The sequence below is a fragment of the Monodelphis domestica genome, chromosome 8, assembly GCF_027887165.1.
Source record: "Monodelphis domestica isolate mMonDom1 chromosome 8, mMonDom1.pri, whole genome shotgun sequence".
Classification (NCBI taxonomy): Eukaryota; Metazoa; Chordata; class Mammalia; order Didelphimorphia; family Didelphidae; genus Monodelphis; species Monodelphis domestica.
The window spans coordinates 203,490,833-203,514,972 of NC_077234.1; the positions used below are offsets into that span (position 1 = coordinate 203,490,833).

General features: G+C 37.3%; 1 protein-coding gene across 42 annotated transcripts in view; it reads left to right on the forward strand.

Moving 5' to 3' along the window:
• The window catches only part of INPP4A (inositol polyphosphate-4-phosphatase type I A), a 250,932-nt gene that overhangs the window by 163,985 nt on the left and 62,807 nt on the right, over positions 1-24,140 (forward strand). For 41 of the 42 annotated variants that reach the window (XM_001363200.5, XM_016424845.2, XM_056808574.1 and 38 more), the window contains 6 exons: positions 863-981; positions 2,431-2,547; positions 3,819-3,898; positions 4,978-5,089; positions 16,097-16,187; positions 16,797-16,944. In XM_001363200.5, the coding sequence (XP_001363237.2) occupies positions 863-981; positions 2,431-2,547; positions 3,819-3,898; positions 4,978-5,089; positions 16,097-16,187; positions 16,797-16,944 (667 nt within the window). Of the gene's footprint in view, positions 1-862; positions 982-2,430; positions 2,548-3,818; positions 3,899-4,103; positions 4,467-4,977; positions 5,090-16,096; positions 16,188-16,796; positions 16,945-24,140 lie in introns of those variants that run through there. The other variant, XM_007501095.3, reaches the window with a different exon arrangement.

Here is a 24,140-nt window from a genome sequence, read left to right on the forward strand (position 1 = left end):
GAGGTAAGAAGGAAAAGAATTACAAGTATGAGGAATAGCCAGAGAAAATGCACAAAAGCAGTGTTTAGTCAAAGCAGTAGTAAGGAGGCCAGGGTCCTAGAACTCTGGAATATATAGAGTGGAGTAAAATATAAGATTAGAATAAGAGAGAGACATGTTATTAATTGCACATAGTTTTGTTCTTATTGGCTTGAGGGCCAATTGGTGGATAAGTAGTTGATTATTTATTTAGAGATGTTAAGAGAAACTGAATTTGATTCCTGACTCAACCTAATTTCTTTGGGCATCAGTTTTCCTCATTTATAAAATAAGAGGTCTGGACTAGATTGTACCTTTCAACCCTAATTCCCTAAATATATATAATTGGATTGATAATTCTGACACTTGACTTTCTATCTCTCAGGGATATTGTGAGGATCTCACTTTATGTAAAACATTAAATCACCTTAATTTAGAATGTGTCCTGTTTGTATAAAGTTAATGTTATTTTAGAGCTCTGTACTAATGCGGCCATGGTCAGAGATCTATCTCTGTATGGGCCAATTGTTTGGTTCTGTGCTTTATGTCTTTAACCTTATCCAGCTGTTTCCCTCAGAGGGAATGAAGAGATCAAATAAAGACAAGTTAGCTGAAGTCCATTTCCGCTCTTGGTGTAACTACAAGATTGTTTCTTCTTTATTTATGTGAATGGAAATAAAAAGTAACATAGTTGAACCATGTAGCCAAATTATCTGTTTTTATGTCATTCATATTCTGAGTTTTCTTGTAAAATATTTCCTTGTATTTTTTCAAAGAACAGAGAACTCAGAAGAGCATTATTCTGTCAGCTTAATTTTTATTTTAAAATTTTTCATTTTTGAAGCTTGCAGTGAGCTGCATACTCCATCGCTAGATCGAAAACCAAATAGTTTTGTAGCAGTGAGTGTAACAACACCTCCCCAGGCATTCTGGACAAAACATGCACAGACAGAGATCATAGAGGTAAGTACAACTCTGTGCCTTTTTCTACTAAAACATGGAATGCAGTATTTCTGCTGCTTTGTGTGATACATATTTTTTCTGAGCATTCATCACTGTGAACATTTCTGCGAATGTTGGTTATTTTACTTTTACTTTGGCCAGTTCTGATTATAGTCACTTCTTTGTGTGGCACTTATTTTTCAAATGTGTTTTAGTACTATTGACTGACTCATCACTTTAAACACTGCTCCTGCAAGTTCATTTAGCCTGTTTGAGTTGTGAGAATAACTCAACCTTGTTCTTTCAGGTTGATAATCATGTCTGAAAAGTTGTTTTGCTTCTTTGCTCATCAGTCCAGTTACAACAGGAAAGCCAACTCTTTATTGCAGCACTCTCCCACTGTAGAATTTTTAAAAATTCTAGTTCCTTATTAAGTGGTATGTGGCACACATTTATTTCTAAGATAAAGTGAAATTAAATGTCCTTCTTTTTTTAAAAAATAAATTTATTTCTTTTGACAAAGAAGGGGCTGCAAGATTTATGATTCCCTTGGTGATATACAGATACATAATAGATGTGCCATTAAACGGAGTGTTTTTTTAGGAATTGCTGGGCCTTGAAACTAAAAATTCTATTTTCTGCCCTGTCTATTGAAGACATTTTGAGTGCCCAAAGCAGTGTGCGTAACTCCTTTCAGGGGTATTGGCATTAGTGTGTCTCCTAGCAGCTGTTTCCAAAGAAACATGCATTTCTTTTCTGTCATCCACAAACTTTCACCTTAGGCAGATACTTAGCTGTCTTTCAGTTTTTTGGAAGCAAATATATTTCTGAGGCAAACCTGGATTGTTGACTCCTCCTGATATTTTATCATTAAATATTTCCCAAGTTAGATTGCAATTAAACTGAATTTCCAGAAGAAGAAAAAGATTGTGGGGATATTTTTATTTTCCAAATTGCAAAGAGGGTGTCTGTGATATAAGTTTGTGACAATATTTCAAAAAGAGGTGCCAGAAAGTTAGGACCCAGAATTGGTTAAACTCACCATACTTTTCTAGGAATAGTTCATTTCCTTTCTTGTCTGACCTGTTTATATTGTAAAATATTTCAGTTAGGAGCTGGTTTTAACTACCTGATATAGACCAGATATTTAAATCTGTAAGACTGAAAACATAAACATTCAATCTCTTATAATCTTACCAAAAATAACTTTGTTAGGTTGAAAGTTTTGTAATTTGAAGAACGTCTTCATGACCTTGATTATAGTGTTGGAAATATCTTGTGCAATGGTAACAATTTGTGGAATTTGAATGTGTAAGGGTCACTGGATTTATCTTTGTGTACATAATTGTTAGTTTGTTATCATTATCACAAACTAAGAACATTTCTTATTCTCAGCCTAAGAATTTCATTCTGTTTTTTTTTAAGTATCTATTAATCTTTTATGAAATAACGTTCTCTTTTTTGTTCCAGGGAACTAACAATCCTATATTTCTAAGCAGTATCGCCTTCTTTCAAGACTCCCTTATCAATCAGATGACACAAATCAAACTATCTGTTTATGATGTCAAAGATAGATCTCAGGGAACAGTTAAGTGATCTTTTTTATACTTTATCGAGTCATTTTCCTTTTCAGTAACATAATAAGTGAGATGGTATTATTTGGCATCAGTTTTGAGGCCTAGGTTGTTCAATATGTAGTCTTAGAAACAAAACAAAATACTTCAGAGGCATCTTTGGCAATTTCTTTCCCCATCTTCCCATTATGCTTCTTTATAAGAAAACTCATGGTATGCTTTACATGAGTTCTCTTGGACTCATGTAAAAAAAAAACCCAAAGAAGACATTAATAAAATTATTTATTAGTCATTTCTTTATTTGTTTCTTCTATCACTCCTCTCCTATCACTGCCAGCTTTACACCCTTGCACATAGCAAAGAAAAATGAGCAAAAAGAACATGTAGTTACCTTTTCTGAAAACATATGCAGTATTATATTCTTCATAGTTTCTCTGTCAAAAGGAGTACATTAAGGGGGCAGGTGGGTAGCTCAATGGATTGAGAGCCAGGCCTAGAGATGTGAAGTTCTGGGTTCAAATCTGGCCTCAGACACTTCCCAGCTGTGTGACCCTGGGCAATTCCTTGACCCCCATTGCCTAGCCCTTACCAGTCTTCTGCCTTGGAACCAATACACAGTATTGATTCCAAGCTGGAAGGTAAGGGTTTAAAAAAAAAAGGAGTACATTATATTTTATTGTCTGCTCTGATTATGACAATTAGATCATAGATTCAGAACTAGTAGAGACCTTGGTCATCATGTGGTCCAACCCTCTTATTTTACAGAAAAATAAATTAAGATCCCCAAAGGTTGTGAATTGCCCTAAGTTATATAAGTTGCAAATGGCAGAGCTGAGATTTGCATTCAGATCCTCTGACTCTAAATCCAACATTCTTTCCATTTTATCTATTTAGAGTCCAACTTCCTCATGTCCTTTTCATTCATATTGATGTGGCCATTGTGTATAGTCTTCTGGTTATTTTAATCTATAACAACTCATATAAATCATCTCACATTACTGTAATTTTAGAATTTTCATTTTTTGTTCCACAATAATATTACATTATATTCATATACTATGATTTGTTCAAAGGACACCCACATATTTCTAGTTTCTTAAATACCACAAAAAATACATTAGTGTACAGTAGAACTTTGACCGTCTTACGGTATATTCCCAGTAATGGAATCCTTATTTTTTTACCACACTTCTTTTTTAGGCCAAATTTTTCTCCATGTCTTTCAGCCAGAATATAAGAAAAAAAAACTTGTTCATTCACACTGTCTCTCTCTCTCCCACTCAGATGTATTTACTGGGTTCTGGGACGTTCATCGTCAAAGATCTGCTGCAGGAGAAATACCATAGGTTGCATTTAACACTAAGGTTGGTATCTAGCCTTGTTCTCCTTGAAAGAAAAAAGAAGTTCTCCTTCATTTTCTTCTTGTAGTCTCAAGCTTGCTTCTGGTTAGGGTATGGCATGTAGAAGGACAGAATATTTAGATCAGCTATGGAAACAAGACACATTAAAGGCAATTGTCTACCTCACAGAGCCCCAAGTCAGAAGCATTCTATTGGGGGAGGTGATTAAGTGGAAATAAATCCACTTTCTCGGGGCCCTTAGGGTAATCGCCATGTCATACCTTTAGAAAAGGCATTATTAGAGAATGAAGCCTTTTACCTTAAAAGCATTCATGTACTCCTCAAAAGTTACCCATTTTCTCTCTCCTCACAAGTAGAACCAGACCCATGATTACTGCTTTATAAGCTCAAATTCTAATGGATTCCTGCTGGAACTTGGCAGCAGAGAATAATGTAGTATTTTCCTCCCTGGTACCTGGCATAGAACACCGAGCCTTGCTCTCGTTCCAAGAATTGATCGCATCTTCAGCAGAAAAGGGGGGGCGTCATTAATGCGTCATATCTCCTGCATTTTAAGTCATTCCTATCAGAGGTGTGTCATCCCTGCAGATTGCACTATGAGGCAGGAGGCTCTCTAAACTGACACTGTCCTTAGGGCTGCTTTGAGTCCTGGGGGGAAGAGGAGGCCAGCAGTCTGATGAGCCCCTCGACATTCTTGCCAAGTTCATTGTAGTTCAGTCCAGAGGAATTCTTACGGGGCCCCGATAGACTTAGAGCTAACGAGAGCGGGGTTTGGGGGAAGGGAAGAGAATGGAGAGATAGAGGAGAGAGGAACCAGAACGGAGCTCAGGCTCCTGTCCCAGAGCTCTCTAAGGCTCGCAGCCTTACGCCGGAACGGAGAGAGCCCTCCCAGCCCCGCAGACGGCAGCAGTTGCTCAGCTCCTGCCCGCTCCCAGCGTTTCATTCTTCCCTAATATACCTGAAGACCGTCCGGGGTCTGTAGAGAGTGAGTCAGAGCTTCTCCCAGAGCACACACCTGCCCGGCCTGACGCCCGGAACAAACCAGGAAGCGAGCGTCCCTCTGATTGCCTTGTCTCTTACAGGTCTGCTGAAAATGATCGTGTAGGCAACATCACAGTCATAGGATGGCAAATGGAAGAGAAATCAGACCAGCGGCCCCCTGTAACGCGGTCACCTGATACAGTTAACGGGAGGGTGAGTAGGGCCCGGCACCAATGGCACTGGTCATCGGAATCTTCCTGGCCGTCATTTTCAGCAGGGATTGGCTTGATGCCGCGGGGAGCTCCTCCCTTCCGATCCCCAAAAGTCCTAAGTCCTCCCTGAGGCCCGAGGACAGTGCTCACCTGGCAGCGTCAGGACCTCGCCAGCCTTTGGGTCTTGTGTCGGGCTTCTGACTTTGACTTTGGTTTTAGACACTGAGGTTTTCAGGAAAGGTGCCCTAAAGAATGAACCGCCACCGTTGATGTGTGGTGGAGAGGACTGAGCCCTCCATGGAAGAGCCGGATAAAGGACGAGCCACCCCCACCGTGGCATTTGTGGCCTCCAGAGTTTCTCTCCACATTTGCCTGCTGCCTCTCTTGGAATGAGATGCATGAATATTTACTGAGGGCCAGCTGTCTGCCAGGCACTGTGCTAAATAGTGCAAGTCTGTAAAAATTAAAGAGGGGCCCATAGGTGGTTGGGAGGATATTATAAAATCTGTCTGCTTGGGAAGCAGTTGATAAAATGAGTCTAGAGAAGCTGGCAGGAGAGCTATCTAAGCCAGGCCTTTTTGAATGCATTTGTAAGATGAAACTTGCAGGTGATAGCAAACAAGAAATGGAACATTCTCCAGTATTTCTACAATCCATTCTCATTGGCTGTGATAATGAGACCAGCACCTTGGAACCCTGTTAATTCTGTCCTTGGTGTACCCTATGAAGAAGTCACAGGGGCACTCTGAACTCAAAACTGAGAAGTTTCAGGGTCTGAGCACACATGAACTGAAGAAATTTATTGGTGATGACAGCATTTTAGTTTAGTTATTGATTGATTTACACCCTTAACTTCCGTCTTAGTATATCAATGATAAGATCTAAAAGTGGCAAGGGCTAGACAACTGGGCTTAAGTGACTTGCCCAGGTTCACTTGCTCATTTTTTTTTTACCTTCTAACTTCAGATTTATTCCTCCACATTTAATAATTCCAATGAATTTTCCTTCTATCTGATCATTTTGATACACAAAAATTGTGGGTAAACCTCTGTCATGATAGTATTGAATAGAACTATTCACAATAGTCTTAACAAATTTGCTGTCTGGAAATTTCTTGCTAGAACACTCAGGTGCTGATTAATCTTTAAACAAATTGGGTGCTGTCTATTTCCATAGCTCTCATCTCTTCATCATCGAACTCATCTTTGGCTTCTTTTAACTAGGCAAGAGTTTTTTTCATATGGTTCAACCATTGCTTCTTTCTGTAAATGTAAAACCATTTCTTTGTTTTCATCCTTTGTTTCTTCATTTGGCAGAAGAATTCTAAAATCTCTTAATAATAATACCACTCATTGTCTTCATTTGGATCCAGCTAGGAAATGTCTTAAGGCCAGATTTGAATCTAGGTCCTCTCTGTCCACTGATTTACCAAGCTGCCCTGCCTGAGACAACACCATTTTAAAGGCATTTGGGGATCAATTTTTCACAATTCCTCTAAGACATGAAGACTGCAACAGAACAAATAAGATCACAGACAATGCTTTTTCCAAAATAAGAAGTACAAGATGTCAGCTATTACTGACACACTTGTTTTGTCATCTTTACAAAATGTTTACAAGCATGATCTATATACATAAAGGAAATCCAATATGAGAAAGTAACAAACAGGCTTTTGCAGACATTTTTCTATGGTTCTCCATATGGTCATAGTAACACAATCATCTGAGAGCTGAGGAAGAGCTCAAAGATTATAGAATCATAGATTAGATTTGGAAATTACCTAGTTCAGTCTCTCTTTTTATAGATGAAGAACCTTCAGAAGTCTAGTGATATGTCCAATCACATAGCTAGTAAGTAGCAGAACAGAGATTTAAAGGAAAGAGAAATGAAATTATCTTCTTAATCCCAAGATTGCTTTAGACCTTGACTCGTATTTATCTTTTTTTTCAGTTACATGTAAGAAACGTTTTTTGACATTTGACATATTCATATTTTCTCCCTCTCCTCCTCTTCCTTCCCTGAGGAAGTGAATAGTCTGATATAGGTTATACCCATACTTTTAAGTAAATACTATTTCCAGTGTCATCATGGAAGATACATGTCACACATACGATAGAAATCTCATGGAGGATACAGAGTGGAAGATGCCATGCTTTGATCTGCACTCAGATTCGTAGTTTCTTCTTTGGCTGTGAATAACATTTTTTTTCATGAATCCCTTGTGATTATCTTAGAGACTTGCTTTGCGGCTAATGTTTGAGTCCTTCACTGCTGATCATGGCATAATAGTCTGTTACTATATATACTATATATCTGTTATTATATATATTGTTCTCCTGATTCTGCTCACTTCACTTATGCATCAGTTCATATAAGCTTTTTCAGGTTTTTCTGAACTCATCCTGTTCATCATTCCTTATGATATGTATGGCACGTATCCTATTATAACCATATACCCAAAATTTTTTATCCATTCCCCAAGTGAAGGACAATCCCCCAATTACCAATTCTTTGCCACTACAAAAAGAGGTGCTAAAAATACTTTATCATTAGGTCCTTGCTCCTTATCTCTGATCTCTTTGGAATACAGACTCGGTAGTGGTAATAATATATCAAAGGGTATGTATAATTTTGTGACCCTTTGAGCCTGGTTCCATATTGCTCTCCAGAATGATTGTATCAGTTTACAGTTCCACCAGCAGTGTATTAGTGTCCCAATTTTCCTACATCCCCTCCAACATTTATCATTTTCCTTTTTGCTCTTGTTAGCCAATTTGGGCAGCGTGAGGTAGTATCTCAGAATTACTTTAATTTTCATTTCTTAAAGCCATTTGGAACATTTTTGCATATGACTATGCATAGTTTTAATCTCTTTCTCTGAGAACTATCTGTTCATATCTTTTTTACCATTTTTTAACTGAGGATTGCTTCATATTCTTATGAATTTGACTCAATTCTCTATGCATTTGAAAGATGAATCTTTTGTCAGAGATTGACTATAAAATGTTTTTCAAAATTTGTTGTTTCCCATCTAATCTAGGTTACATTGGTTTTATTTGTACAAAAACTTTTAAATTTAGTGTAATCAAAATTCTTTTTTATTTTTTGTAATATTTTTTTTTGTTCCAGAGGGCTTTCTTTTTTTTTTTTTAAATATATTTTATTTGATCATTTCCAAGCATTATTCGTTAAAGACATAGATCATTTTCTTTTCCTCCCCCCCACCCCCCATAGCCGACGCGTAAGTCCACTGGGCATTAGATGTTTTCTTGATTTGAACCCATTGCTTTGTTGATAGTATTTGCATTAGAGTGTTCATTTAAAGTCTATCCTCTGTCATGTCCCCTCAACCTCTGTATTCAGGCAGTTGCTTTTTCTCGGTGTTTCCACTCCCATAGTTTATCCTTTGCTTATGAATGGTGTTTTTTTTCTCCTGGATCCCTGAAAGTTGTTCAGGGACATTACACCGCCACTAATGGAGAAGTCCATTACGTTCGATTATACCACAGTGTATTAGTCTCTGTGTACAATGTTCTCCTGGTTCTGCTCCTCTCGCTCTGCATCACTTCCTGGAGGTTGTTCCAGTCTCCATGGAACTTCTCCACTTTATTATTCCTTTGAGCACAATAGTATTCCATCACCAACATATACCACAGTTTGTTCAGCCATTCCCCAATTGATGGGCATCCCCTCGTTTTCCAGTTTTGGGCCACCACAAAGAGCGCAGCTATGAATATTTTTGTACAAGTCTTTGTGTCCATTATCTCTTTGGGGTACAGACCCAGCAGTGCTATGGCTGGGTCAAAGGGTAGATATTCTTTTGTCGCCCTTTGGGCATAGTTCCAAATTGCCCTCCAGAATGGTTGGATCAGTTCACAACTCCACCAGCAATGAATTAATGTCCCTACTTTGCCACATCCCCTCCAGCATTCATTACTTTCCTTTGCTGTTATGTTAGCCAATCTGCTAGGTGTGAGGTGATACCTCAGAGTTGTTTTGATTTGCATCTCTCTGATTATAAGAGATGTAGAACACTTCTTCATGTGCTTGTTAATAGTTTTGATTTCTTTATCTGAGAACTGCCTATCCATGTCCCTTGCCCATTTATCAATTGGAGAATGGCTTGATTTTTTGTACAATTGATTTAGCTCATTATAAATATGAGTAATTAAACCTTTGTCAGAGGTTTCTATGAAGATTTTTTCCCAATTTGTTGTTTCCCTTCTGATTTTAGTTATATTGGTTTTGTTTGTACAAAAGCTTTTTAGTTTGATGTAGTCAAAATTATTTATTTTACATTTTGTGATTCTTTCTATATCTTGCTTGGTTTTAAAGCCTTTCCCCTCCCAAAGGTCTGACATGTATACTATTCTGTGTTTACCCAATTTACTTATGGTTTCCTTCTTTATGTTTAAGTCACTCACCCATTTTGAATTTATCTTGGTGTAGGGTGTGAGGTGTTGATCTATTCCTAGTCTCTCCCACACTGTCTTCCAATTTTCCCAGCAGTTTTTATCGAATAGTGGATTTTTGTCCCAAAAGCTGGGATCTTTGGGTTTATCGTATACTGTCTTGCTGAGGTCGTTTTCCCCCAGTCTATTCCACTGATCTTCCTTTCTGTTTCTTAGCCAGTACCAAATTGTTTTGATGACTGCTGCTTTGTAATATAGTTTGAGGTCTGGGACTGCAAGGCCCCCATCATATGTGTTTTTTTTTCATTATTTCCCTGGATATCCTTGATCTTTTGTTCTTCCAAATGAACTTTGTTATGGTTTTTTCTAAATCAGTGAAGAAGTATTTTGGTAGTTCAATGGGTATGGCACTAAATAGATAAATAAGTTTGGGTAGGATGGTCATTTTTATTATATTGGCTCGTCCTATCCATGAGCAGTTAATGTTTTTCCAATTGTTCAAGTCTAGTTTTAGTTGTGTGGCGAGTGTTTTGTAGTTGTGTTCATATAGTTCCTGTGTTTGTCTTGGGAGATAGATTCCTAGGTATTTTATTTTGTCTAAGGTGATTTTGAATGGGATTTCTCTTTCTAGTTCTTGCTGCTGAGCTGTGTTGGAGATATATAGAAAAGCTGATGATTTATGTGGGTTTATTTTGTATCCTGCAACTTTGCTAAAGTTGTTGATTATTTCAATTAGCTTTTTGGTTGAATCTCTAGGATTCTTTAAGTAGACCATCATGTCATCCGCAAAGAGTGATAACTTGGTCTCCTCCTTGCCTATTCTGATGCCTTCAATTTCTTTATCTTCTCTAATTGCTACTGCTAGTGTTTCTAGTACAATGTCAAATAGTAGAGGTGATAATGGGCATCCTTGTTTCACTCCTGATCTTATTGGGAATGCATCTAGTTTATCCCCATTGCAGATGATATTAGCTGTTGGTTTTAGATATATACTGTTTATTATTTTTAGGAATGACCCTTCTATTCCTATGCTTTCTAGTGTTTTTAATAGGAATGGGTGTTGTATTTTATCAAAGGCTTTTTCTGCATCTATTGAGATAATCATGTGGTTCTTGCTAGTTTGCTTGTTGATGTGGTCAATTATGTGGATGGTTTTCCTAATGTTGAACCAGCCCTGCATCCCTGGTATGAATCCTACTTGATCATGGTGAATGATCCTTCTGATCACTTGCTGGAGTCTTTTTGCTAGTATCCTATTTAAGATTTTTGCATCTATATTCATTAGGGAGATTGGCCTATAGTTTTCTTTCTCTGTTTTTGACCTGCCTGGTTTTGGAATCAGTACCATGTTTGTGTCGTAAAAGGAGTTTGGTAGAACTCCCTCTTTGCTTATTATGTCAAATAGTTTGTATAGTATTGGGGTTAACTGTTCTCTGAATGTTTGATAGAATTCACAGGTGAATCCATCAGGCCCTGGGGATTTTTTCTTAGGAAGTTCTTTGATGGCTTGATGGATTTCAATTTCTGATATGGGATTATTTAAGAATTCTATTTCCTCTTCTGTTAGTCTAGGCAGTTTGTATTTTTGTATATATTCATCCATTTCTCCTAAATTGGTGTATTTATTGCCATATAATTGGGCAAAGTAATTTCTAATGATTGCCTTAATTTCCTCCTCATTGGAGGTGCTGTCCCCCTTTTCATCTTTAATGCTGTGAATTTGCTTTTCTTCCTTCCTTTTTTTAATTAGATTGACCAGTACTTTGTCTATTTTGTTTGTTTTTTCAAAGTACCAGCTTCTTGTCTTATTTATTAAATCAATAGTTCTATCACTTTCGATTTTATTAATTTCTCCCTTAATTTTTAGGATTTCTAATTTGGTTTTCTGCTGGGGGTTTTTAATTTGATCGCTTTCGAGTTTTTTCAATTGCATTTCCAATTGATTGATCTCTGCTCTCCCTTGTTTGTTAATATGAGCTTTCAGGGATATGAATTTGCCTCTAATTACCGCTTTGGCTGCATCCCAAAAGGTTTGAAAGGATGTTTCGCCATTGTCATTTTCCTTGATGAAATTATTAATTGTTTCTATGATTTCTTCTTTAGCTAAACGGTTTTGGAGTATCATATTGTTTAATTTCCAATTGGTTTTAGATTTGGTTTTCCATGTACCATTACTAATCATTATTTTTATTGCCTTGTGATCTGAGAAGGCTGCATTCATTATTTCTGCTTTTTTGCATTTGTGTGCTATGTTTCTGTGACCTAATGTATGGTCAATTTTTGTGAATGTGCCATGTGGTGCTGAGAAGAAGGTGTATTCCTTTTTATCCCTATTTATTTTTCTCCATATGTCTATTAATTCTAATTTTTCTAAGATTTCATTCACTTCTTTTACCTCTTTCTTATTTATTTTTTGATTTGATTTATCTAAATTTGATAATGGTTGGTTTAAGTCTCCCACTAGTATGGTTTTATTGTCTATTTCTTCCTTCAATTCTCCTAGTTTCTCCATTAGAAATTTGGGTGCTATATTATTTGGTGCATACATGTTGATTAATGATATTTCCTCATTGTCTAGAGTCCCTTTTAACAAAATATAATTACCTTCCCTATCCCTTTTGATCAGGTCTATTTTTGCATTGGCTTTATCAGATATCATGATTACCACTCCTGCCTTCTTTCTATCAGTTGAGGCCCAGAAGGTCTTACTCCATCCTTTAATTCTGACCTTGTGGGTGTCAACCCGCCTCATGTGTGTTTCTTGAAGACAACATATGGTAGGGTTTTGGATTCTAATCCATTCAGCTATTCGTCTACGTTTTATGGGTGAGTTCATCCCATTCACGTTCAAAGTTATGATTGTCATTTGTGGACTCCCTGGCATTTTGATTGCCTTCCCTAATTCTAACCTTTTCTTCTTCGGCTCTACCTTTTAGTCCAGTGATTTACTTTGAATCAGTCCCCCTTGTCCCCTCCCTTGATGTTTCCCTTTTTTGTCCCTCCCTTTTTGTTTCCTCCCCCTCCCCCCTCTCTTTCCCTCCCTTTTTGTTCTCCCTCTCCCCCTCCCCCCCTTGGTTTTCCCTTCTCCTTACCCTTGTTGGGTAAGATAGAATTCAAAATCCCAATGGATCTGGATGTTTTTCCCTCTCAGAGTTGATTTCCCTGAGATTGAGGTTTAAGTAAACCCCCCCCCCTCTCTTCCTCTCCTTCTTATAGGAGTTTTCTTCCCCTCCCCTTCCCCTGTGAATCTTTGTGTGAGAACCATTATTCTATTTGGTCTTTCTTTACCCCCTATTTATACATTACATTTTCCCCACATATTAGTATACATAGGTTGATATAAATGTAGTCCTTATAGAAGAGAGTTTGAGTAAAAGAAGATAACATTTTTCCCCTTTCCTTAATATTTACCTTTTCAGGTATTCCTTGCTCTTTGATTTTCGGTATCAAACTTTCCACAGAGCTCTGGTCTTTTCTTTGCAAAAAGTTGGAAGTCTTCTATTTTGTTGAATGCCCATACTTTCCCTTGGAAGTATATAGTCAGTTTTGCTGGGTAGCTGATTCTTGGTTGGAGACCCAGCTCTCTTGCCTTTCTGAAGATCATGTTCCATGCCTTACGATCATTCAGAGTAGAACTTGCAAGGTCTTGTGTGACCCTGATTGGCATTCCTTTATATCTAAATTGTCTTTTTCTGGCTTCCTGTAGGATTTTTTCTTTTGTTTGATAGCTTTGGAATTTGGCAATTACATTCCTGGGAGTTGTCTTTTGGGGGTTTAGTGTAGAAGGTGTTCTGTGAGCTCTGTCAGTGGCTGTATTGCCCCCTTGTTCTAGAATCTCTGGGCAATTTTCTTTGATTATATCTTGTATCACCATGTCCAGTTTGGTGTTTATTTCTGGCTTTTCTGGGAGTCCAATTATTCTTAAATTTTCTCTTCTCCCCCTGTTTTCCAGATCTATCACCTTGTCGGTGAGATATTTTATGTTCTCTTCTAATTTCTTGGTGTTTTGGCTTTGCTTTATTAGTTCTTGCTTTAAAGCCTGGTTTTCTTTTACAGTTTGGTCAAACTGGTTTTGTAGATGCGTGAATTTCTTTTGCATCATTTCCCACTTTTCCTCCCAGAGGGCTTCCATCTTTTTGGTCCTTTCTGATTCAAATTCTTCATGTGTTTGTGGAGAGTTTCTATTTCCTTTGGAAGATTTTGGAGAATTTTCTTGTATATCTTCTTCTATCTGCTCTGTATTTTGTATTTTGGCTCCATAGAATGTGTCCAGAGTCGCCCCTTTCTTCTTATTTTTCTTGGTATTTTGGGGCTTCTGTGCTTCTGTGGAGTTTGTCATCTCTGAACGTGGAGGATTGGCTTTTCTTGTCTTTGTCTGGTGATCAGAGGCTTTAGTCCTGGGCAGATGTTGGTTCTATGAGCGTTCCCTGGGTTAAACTGAATATGCCTCACTGGAACTGGAATGGAAGGGTCGGACCACGAGGCCACACTCTCCCCCTGGCTCGATTTCCGGAAGTTGCCTTCAGAATCCCTGGCCGTGAGGCTGTTTCGTTGGCCTGCGGGGGGATGGGCTGCCGCTTCCCCAAGCTCCGAGAGCACAGACTTTCACTGAGACTTGGATAGCAGGATCCAGCCCGTGAGGCTGTCTTGCCCGCCCTGAGGGTTGCTGTTGTTTTGACCAGCTCTCTGCAGCGGAGGCCCCAGGCAGTAACTTTCACCCGGACTGACCAGCTCTTTGCAGAGGAGGCCCCAGGCAGTAACTTTCACCCGGACCGACCAGCTCTCTGCAGCGGAAGCCCCAGGCAGTAACTTTCACCCGGACTGGGACTTGGGTAGAAGACCCTGAGGGTTGTTGTTCCTCAGACCCTGCTCTCTGAGCCCGGAGCGGCTGCAGCTTCCGGGAGCCTTGGACTCTGCGCTCCTACCCCTGAGGTCCGAGGGATCTCGGGTTCTGGCTTTTAAGGAGAGCCGTACCTTTTGAACCGGGTCCAGGTCCAGGAGGAGGGTTCCCAGGGTCTGTGCTGTTGATCGTTTTGAATTTCGGCGCCTTAGGAGCTTCTAGTTTGAGATCGGTCGGGAAGGGTTTTCCGGAGATCTGAACTTCAGCTTTCTCTAAGCCGCCATCTTAACCGGAAGTCCTCTGTAATATTTTTTATCTTATTGGGTCATACATTTTTCCCTTATTAAGTCTAATAGATATTCTTTTCTCTGTTTCTCTAGTTTGTTTATGGTGTCACTCTTTATTTCTAGATTGGGTATCCATTTGGAATGTATCTTGATGTATAGTGTGAGGTGTTGGTTCATGCCTAATTTCTATCATACTTCTCTCTAGTTTTCCCACAAGTTTTTGCCAGATAGTGAGTTCTTTCCCTAAGAGCTTGAATCTTTGGATTTATTGAACATTAAGTTGCTATGGACATTAACTGCCATCTAATCTATTCCATCGATCCACCACTCTGTTTCTTAGCTAATGCCAGATCATTTTAATGATTATTGCTTTATACTATATTTTGACATTTGATATAGCCAGGCCCCTTTCCTTCATTTTTTTTGTTGATTCCTTATATATTATTGATCTTTTGTTCTTCTAGGTGAACTCTGTCATTTTTTTGGTCATTTTAGAACTATGAAATACTTTTTGGATAATTTTATTGGTATGGCACTGAATAGGTAAATTAATTTAGGTTGGGATTATCATTTTTACTATATTGGTTTGGCCTACAATTAATGTTTTTCCATATTTTCAGGTCTGACTTTTATTTGTGTGAATTGTTTTATAATTGTGTTCATATAGTTGCTGGGTTTATTTTGGTAGGTATACCCCAAGGTATTTTATATTTATTGTTTAGAGTGATTTTGAATGTAGTTTTCTATCTCTTGCTGTTGGGTTTTGTTAGTGATAAATGGACATGCTAATGATTTACATGGCTTATTTTGTATTCTATGACTTTGCTGAAGTTATTTCCATTAGTTTTTTGGTTGCCTTGACTAGTATTTAGATTTATCCAGAATTATTCAGATATTGTTAACCAAAAATACCTGTTCTAAGTTAACTCCAATTATATGCCTCTCATCTTTTTGTTCCAAATAATATATATATTAGGTCAGGTTGGGAATTGAAATGGAAAAGTTGTTCATTTAGTGATATTGGATTGTAAAGTCAAAGTCCATTATTATTGAGAAAAATACTGAGTTATATCTGGCATTAGACTCTTTCCTGTGCAGAGATATTATGTTCCCTTGTTTCATTCATTATCTAGTCTTCAACCTCCTCATATTACAGAGAAGGAAATTCAGAGCTTGAGAGCTTAAAATACTTAGCCAGATAGAGATATAGAGGCTAAAAAAGTTGCTTGTAAAATGATTTTTACCAAGTAGATTATACTCTTAATGTTCTAAGTGGTGAACTAAATTATCTTGTGATTCAATAAATTCATTATACAGATTGAGCACTGATATCAAGAGTGTTGATCCAGAGTTTCTAAGCCATGATTTCTTTCATTCATACATTCATTCATTCATTCATTCATTCATTCATTCATTCATTCAGTGGTGATGAGTTGGTGCTGTATTTCACACTCATTTGTATCCTTTAGACTGTTCTGCCAGTGGATGAAAGCTTGACAGAGTCATTAGGAATCCGATCCAAATATGCTTCCTTGCGGAAAGATTCATTACTTAAATCAGGTAAGTAGTTCTCTGGATCGATATCAATGCCCTGCTTGTAAGCTCGAGCATCTGAACATAAAACTAGAGAGAAAATGAATATTCGCTTATGGTTATTACAGTAGTCTGAGTCAGTTTCATTTGTCTCCTTTATAAACAGAAATGTTTTTGCCAGATGTTCATAGCATTAGTCATACATTGAGCAGGAGATATGTTGCAAGTTTTTTGCTTCCTTTTGATTTCATGCACCAAAACTACTTTTGGTGGTTAGCAACAATATTGCTTCTTTTCCCCGCTTTATCCCTAAAACTGCACTACCAGTTCTGATGAGTAATTGCTATGCTTTTCAATAAGAAGATTGGATACAGCTTGTGGAGAAGTGTGTTTGGAATAGATCCTTTGGACATTTTTTCTTAGAAATATTGTCATGCACTTAAGTGATGGAGAGGTGTGTGTGTGTGTGTGTGTGTGTGTGTGTGTGTGTGTGTGTGTGTGTGTGTGTGTGTGTGTGTAAATGCATTTGTAGTTATAAGTTTGTCCAAGACCTAAAGCTGAATGTGACTGAGCTAGGAGGAAGGAAAGTAGAGTGACTTTCTCTCATCCTCTTTGCCCTTATCCTTTGCATTTCAGTGTTTGGTGGTGCCATCTGTAGAATGTACCGTTTCCCCACAACTGAAGGGAATCACCTAAGGATCTTGGAGCAGATGGCTGAAAGTGTCCTCTCCTTACATGTTCCTAGACAGTTTGTAAAACTCCTTCTAGAAGAAGATGCAGCAAGGTAAGGAAAGCCGGCTTGCTTCGCTCTTGTTAAAAATGGATTAGACTAACAACACTAACATCTCATAAGACTAGAGGGAATTGGAGAGGTCCCTTATCTTCCCTACCCCATTGATTCCCATTTAAAGTTATACAAATAAATGAAAAAGTGTGCCATATTTTAATATACCTGCAGAAGGGATTTTCTGGCTTTTCTAGGAATGCTTTCCATTAATTTCTAAATTTTCTTCTTTATAATTTGCTTGAATTTCTCATTTGCCATATGCATATCTCTTCCCATCAGCCTTTGTTTGAGATAAAGAATAGTTGGTTGTCAGCTATTATATGATGGCTCCTAAACATTTTACCTAGAAGAAAATTTTTTTGTCTCTCTTGTTTTTGTGTGTTTGAAAAATCATGACTTTCATTTATCGTCTGCCTTCATTTTGTGTGTTGTCATAGTAACATGGAATTTTAGAACTGGAAGGAATCTTACAGTCATCTAATCCAGGGGTTCTTCGCCATTTTTACGTCATAGACACCGTTTACAATCTTGTGAAGACTCTGGACCCATTCCCAGAATTATATTTTTAAATGCATGAAATCCAATACATAGGATTTGCTAAAGAAATAAATTATAGAGGGTATCTAAAGCAGACTTAAAATTGCACTAAGACTTTTGGGGCACCTTCTATTGAAATATTTATGTAAATGTTTAAAAAAGTTTATAATATACTCTTGGTTAAAAACCACTTGATTGGAGCATACAGTGCATGAAAAAAGAGAAGCTAGAGATAGGAGGCTAGCATCAGATTGGTGGAGTGCCTGGGGTACTGGACTGACAAGTTTGAACTTTAGCAATTAAGTAGTTACTAAGAAATCTGATAATTAAAAAAAATTATAACTAGTCCTTTGAGTAAAATAGGAATAATAGTTAATGTATAACTTAACTTCACTTTCGTGTTATGATAGTCAAATCAAATAATAGATACAAACGTATTTTGAAATTCTGAAAACTTTTATAGATTTTAAGGTAATGGCCACACTGCTGATAATGGTTTCTTTCTTTGATTGTGCCCAGATATTTGTAAGAGAACTAGAGACTTTTGTTGGTATAAAGTTTCCCATTAGGAGGAAGGAAAATTATAGAAACTCTTAAGACTAGTTTTTTACTAGGCAGTTTTCGCCTCAGTGACTGCTTTTGATTATATAACCTTACCACATAATTAGCACATGGTTGATTTTGTCATTTGCTTATTAGCTTTCTTAAAGTAATATTGATTTGTAAAATGATTACTGAATATGCCTTTATTTTCTTTTCCTTGGACAAGCCAGTCCCTGTTGAGGCTTGCTAGAGAGGCTTCCCTTTGTCTCTTAGTTGTTACAATGCTCTTCAAGGCAAGAATTAAATCTATGCTGGGGCTCTCTTTCTATTGATTAGTGTGATATTGGACCTAAGTGGTAAGACATGATTTCTCAAAAGTAGTTAAGTGGAAAGCTGAGGTCAAACCATCTCTGAGAGACTATATTGTTATTTTCGAAAAATCTCCTTTTTATAATACTATTAGCCTATGTTTATAGGGAGTCTGAATGACCACTCTCATCTCTCAAGAATAATCATATAGTAGGGAAAGCCCATTTAGGAAATAAGCTCTGTTTTCTAAAATGGTTACACTTAGAAACTTTATAGAGGTAGTATGTTATAAGAGAAAAATGCACTGGCATTGGAATCAAAAGATCTTGGTTCAAATTCAATCCCTACCACTTTCTATTTGTTAGACGTTTAACAAATCTGTTAATTTCTAGGCCTCAATTTCTTCATCATTAAAATGAAGGAGTTGAACTGGATTGCTTCCAGTGGATAGCTATAAATCTTTGGTCCTGTGATCTTTGTTTTAAATTTTTGACTAGAACTATTATCTGAGTAGCATGTTTTTGTGTCAGCTAAAAATGCAATTTTATTTATTTAATTCAAAATATTATTTTTCATTGAGTTTATTCTACCAGTCAGAACTGGAGAATTCAGAATACCTTAGTTCAGTGTTCAGAAACCAATTTTGAGAAGATAGCAGATTAGAGGCAGCAACTTAGCTGAACTTTCCCAAAATTCATCTCCAAACAACTTTAAAAAAATGCCTTAAATCAAATTTCAGAGCAGTAAAGCCTACAGAAAGGGTAAGAATGAGAATTTTTTTACAGCCTACAACTTAGGTCAGTGGCCCTAGTGTAGGGACTGGCAGGGAATGCATAAGGTGGTAGTGGCAGCATTGGGCTTTGAAGGTAAGCTACAAAAGCTTCATGAATTCTCAATCCAGAGACAGGAAGAGGACTATAAAATGATCAGAAAAAGATTGTAGGCTACCCTTTTCAGCAGCTATTGCCCATATGCAGTTCTGGGACATAGTTTGTAGGCAGAGAGGAGCATTTACATGGGACCCTTTGACAGAGGCTTTGATATTCTTTAAGATGTGAGTCACTACCAAGAACACAACATAGACTTGGGGTATGATTTGCCAGAGGTAATTGACATCTAGATAATTCATTGGCAACTGAGTCCCTCCCATAGTCCTATTGGTTAATGTCACCAGAACATTGTCAACCATCCCTGCCACTGTACTATAAGTGATATAGTAGCCCCCCAAATGGCAATTATTCCTACCCCAGAAGACCACAGTATTAGTTGTTACATGTTTCCCATTAGATCTTTTCTAGGCCCTAACTGTCAGGAGTTAACAGTTAGAAAATGGTTGTTGTCCCCACAACCTTTGCTTCTAGCTAGATAGAATCCAAGATGGCTAGCCTGTAAAATGATAGCCCTACTCCAGCCTCCCTTTTACAATAGACTCTCTCCCTCAGTATTGTAACTGACCAGAGTGGCAGTTGGTAACTGACTTGTTCCCCCCCCCCCCCCCAAGGAATCAAGATGTTTTTGATCCTGTGTGGAAACTGCTAGCCAGAGTCAGTGACAAAGGCTCAGGAGTTGTAATTGACAACAACTTCACAACTATTATTGTACCATTTGGTAGTGTATCATCTGGATCTGAATCTGACTCTCAGTCACTGATTCCTGTACTCTCTAGGTCTTTCATTAGCTTTCATTCAGTGACCTTCAATTGGAAAGTGTTGGGGGGAAATATTTTATCCACCTTCTCTCTTCGGCTTCTCAAGACCGAGAGACCTTCACTGGTCTCCCAGCCAAAGTCTCCTCCTCCGGATTCCACTCCTGGCACCCCTCCCCTTTTGAGGTGATCAATTTCACATACTCTTCAGCCTGGCACTTTTTCTCTAGTGCCAGCCTCTGTCACAACCCTTCCTGGGTAAGAGCCAAAGCACCAATCAGAAGAACAGTGACTACACCTTTTCCTGGATCAAAATAAATTAGAAATACTAAAAACTTGTCGACTCCCCAAACTCTCTCTGAAAATAGCAACACAAAAAAAACTGAATGTTAGGATAGTGCCTTTCCACCCCCAAGTGAATAGAGCCCAACTTTAGTAATAAGTTTAAAATCAAGAAATAGACTGAGAAAATGATCAAACAATAAAAAAAATAACTTGACTATGGTGGCAGAAAATAACAAGATACAAACTCAGAAGAAGTGAAACCAGCTTCAACCAATGCCTCAAAAAAAAATTGTCAGTTGGACACAAGCCAACAAATATTCCTGGAAGTTTAGGAGATGAGTGATAGAGGAAAAAGAAAATTAGTAGTAGGAAAAGAAATGAGAGTGATACAAGAAAATTATGAAAAGAGACTTAACAACTTAGTAAAAAGAGGCACAAAAGTACTTGAAGAAAATAATATCTTAAAAAATAAAATTGGCCTAATTCCCTGAAGAAAATAACTTCTTAAAAAACTAAACTGACCAAATCAAAAAAGAGATACTAAAATTATTGAAGAAAATAATTCTTTAAAAATTAGATTGAGGTTAGTAGAAGCTAATGAGTCCATGAGATATCAAGAAACAATAAAACAGTCAGAAAAAATGAAAAAAAAATTAGAATAAAAGATGAACTATCCCAATGTAGAAACAGCTGACCTTGAAAGTTGAGGAGAGATCTTTTAAGAATTATTGGTCAAGGGGGCAGCTGGGTAGCTCAGTGGATTGAGAGCCAGGCCTAGAGATGGGAGGTCCTAGGTTCAAATCTGACTTCCCAGCTATGTGACCCTGGGCAAGTCACTAAACCCCCATTGCCTAACCCTTATCGCTCTTCTGCCTTGGAACCAATACACAGTATTGATTCCAAGATGGGAAGGTAAGGGTTAAAAAAAAAAAAGAATTATTGGACTACTAGAAAGCCATGATCAAAAAAGGAACCTATACATCATATTTCAAGAAATTATATGAGAAAACTTCTAGAAATAAAATCTTCAACCTTGCTTTTTACTTTAGTTTTCACCTGAAACTGTTCTCTCAAAATTGTCAATAACCTCTTTAGTTGCCAAATGTCTCCTTATCTATATAACTACTTCTAAGATGACTTTGCTCATTCATCATCTGTGTCATGCCTACTAACTTTAGGTCTATTCCCAAGTCTGTATATTGGGCCCTCAGCTTTCTTCTTTTTTTTAGGGAAAAATAGGTAACACTTATGAATTATTAGTGACCTAGTGAATTAGTCCAACCATTCTGGAGAGCCAATTTGAAACTTATACCCAAAGGGCTATAAAACTATGACCCTTTGGCCTAGCAATACCACTACTAGGACCATATCACAGAGATAAAAGAAAAGGAAAAAGACCCATAGGTACAAAAATATTTGTAATAGTTTTTTTGTTTGTGGAGGCAGAGAACTGGAAATTGGGGGGATCTCATCCACTGTGGAATAGAATAAGGTGTGGCACATCATTGGGATGGAGTACTTTGGGAAATAATGAGGGGATGGTTTCAGAACAATATGTTGAGACTTGTGTGAACTGATGTAAAATGAAGTGAGAAGAACTAGGAGATTACTGTGCACAGTAATAGCAATATTGTAATTATGATTAATTATAAAAGACTTGCCTGCTCTCATTAATACAGTATCCAAGACAGTTCCAAAGGACTTAATGATGAAAAATGCTATATCTACCTCCAGAAAGAGAATTGATGCTGAGTGAAAATTAGACTATAATTTTCTTTATTTTTTTGTAATATGGATATATTTTGCATGATTTAATGTGTATAATTGATAAAATATTAAATCATATATATAATTGCTTTCTAGATAGGTGAGAGGGAGAGAGAGAATTTTGAACTCAAAAAATTTAAATATAAGAATGTTAAATAAAAAAAATACTATTTTAATACTTAAAAAAAAGAACTCATTTGGTCATAGAATATTTTTAGAGTTGAAATATGTGTTGCAGGAGTTGGAATATGCTTAGAATAAAGGGAAGTTAAGAATATTATGAAACAAAGGAGGAAGAAATGTTTTTATATCCACCCACCCCACCCCTTGCAAAAAATAAAAGTAAAAAATAATTGTGACCATATATAATTAGTATTTTCCAACACCACCATTGAAATAAAGAAATTATAAAATAATCCTTAGTATATAGATCCCTCTTCTCTTTCTGGCATAGTGGTAGAGAAGGATGAAGAAGTTACTAAGAGTTTTGGGACCAGCTATCAATGCTAACTTAAAAAAATGGTATATTTGCTTTGATCCAGTGATGCTATTACTAGACTCATATCCCAGAAGGTCAAGGGGATCAAAGACTTAGCATGGAGTAAGATATAGAGTTCTATAATAAGAGTTAGGAAGACCTACTTTCAAATCCCATTTTAGATGTCTGTTACATGACTGAAGAAGTCACTTAAGCTCTGGGCCTCAATTTCTTCATCTCTAAAATTAGGACATTGGACATAATTAATTCTCTTTTCACTTCTAGCTCTAAATTTGTGATAACCACAGAGGGAAAGGTTCTGTGTGTATGGAAGTGTTTGTAGCAATATTTTTTGTTGTAGCAAAGTACTGGGTACAGAAAACATAGCCATCATATGGGAAATGATTGTATAAGAATGTAATGGAATATTATTATATCATAAAAATAGTAAAGATGAAAAATTCAGACTTGTGATGGCCTCAAAACCATGAGTGGCTTCCATGCATAGACTGTCTATGCTGCAGCTTGGGGGAATCTTTCATGATAGTCTCAAGACCACCAGGCCCAATCTGGTAACAAAAGTCCTATCTAAAATCCCCTCTTTTACTGGAAGCCTTCCCCAATTCTTCTTAATTCTCATGCTTCCCTCTGTGTATTATTGCTTACTTTTCCTATATATAGCTTGACTTGTTCATATTGGTTTGCATGTGGACTTCCCAATTAGATTGTAAGCTCCTTGAGGGTTGGGACTGTCTTTTTGTATCCCTGCTGCTTAGTATAGTGCCTAGTACATAGTAGTTGCTTAATAAATATTGATTGATTGATTGAGAAATTGAGGTCAAGGACATATATAAAATAGCTACACCTGGCAAAGAGAAGAACCATCTCTTTGTCAGAGACTAGAGGAGAGGAGCAAATAGGAGATGACGACAAGGGATTTGGTGGGGGGTGCTTATGAGAAGAGGGGGGGCTCTTGATAAATGGCCTGAGTTTTTCTTGGTTAAGAATGAGCTTAAGGACTGCTGCATAGAAGGTAGTGAAAGTTAAACACATACAGATGATAAGAAGATCGAGGGTGTGAGTCTTTGTGTCTAGCTGAGATGGAGAGGAGGAATTGGCCATGGGGTCAGGAGTAAATCCATTTGAATAGATTTAGGAATTGTAAGATCAGAGTATGTCAGGGAACATAAACATTTTTTTGAAACCCTCCAAAATAGTGGGCAAAGTTGGAATGGAGAGGAGGGCACCTATGATCCAGGCACTGAACTCATTGAGAAAGAAATAATATTTTGGGGAATATAATAGCTTCCAAATTCTGGAATAGGTGATAAATTTAGAAAACTATACCTTATGTGTAACATCTATTTTAGAGGAAGAAGTTAGTAATATTCTATAAAGAACTTAATGAAACCCTCAAAATTAAATCAACATTTATTTTCATAAGGCATGCATAATCAATTCTACTACTTTCAAAGCTGTCCTGCTTGCCTGTGTTTCTTTTTGATTTTCCTTCTTTTTTCTTCTATGCATTTATAAAAAACATTCCTCTGACTCTCTTGCATCACTTGCCTAAATTTGTTTCTAAAAAGCCCTCCACTTTAACTTCAAAACAAAACATAGTCCTTGTAA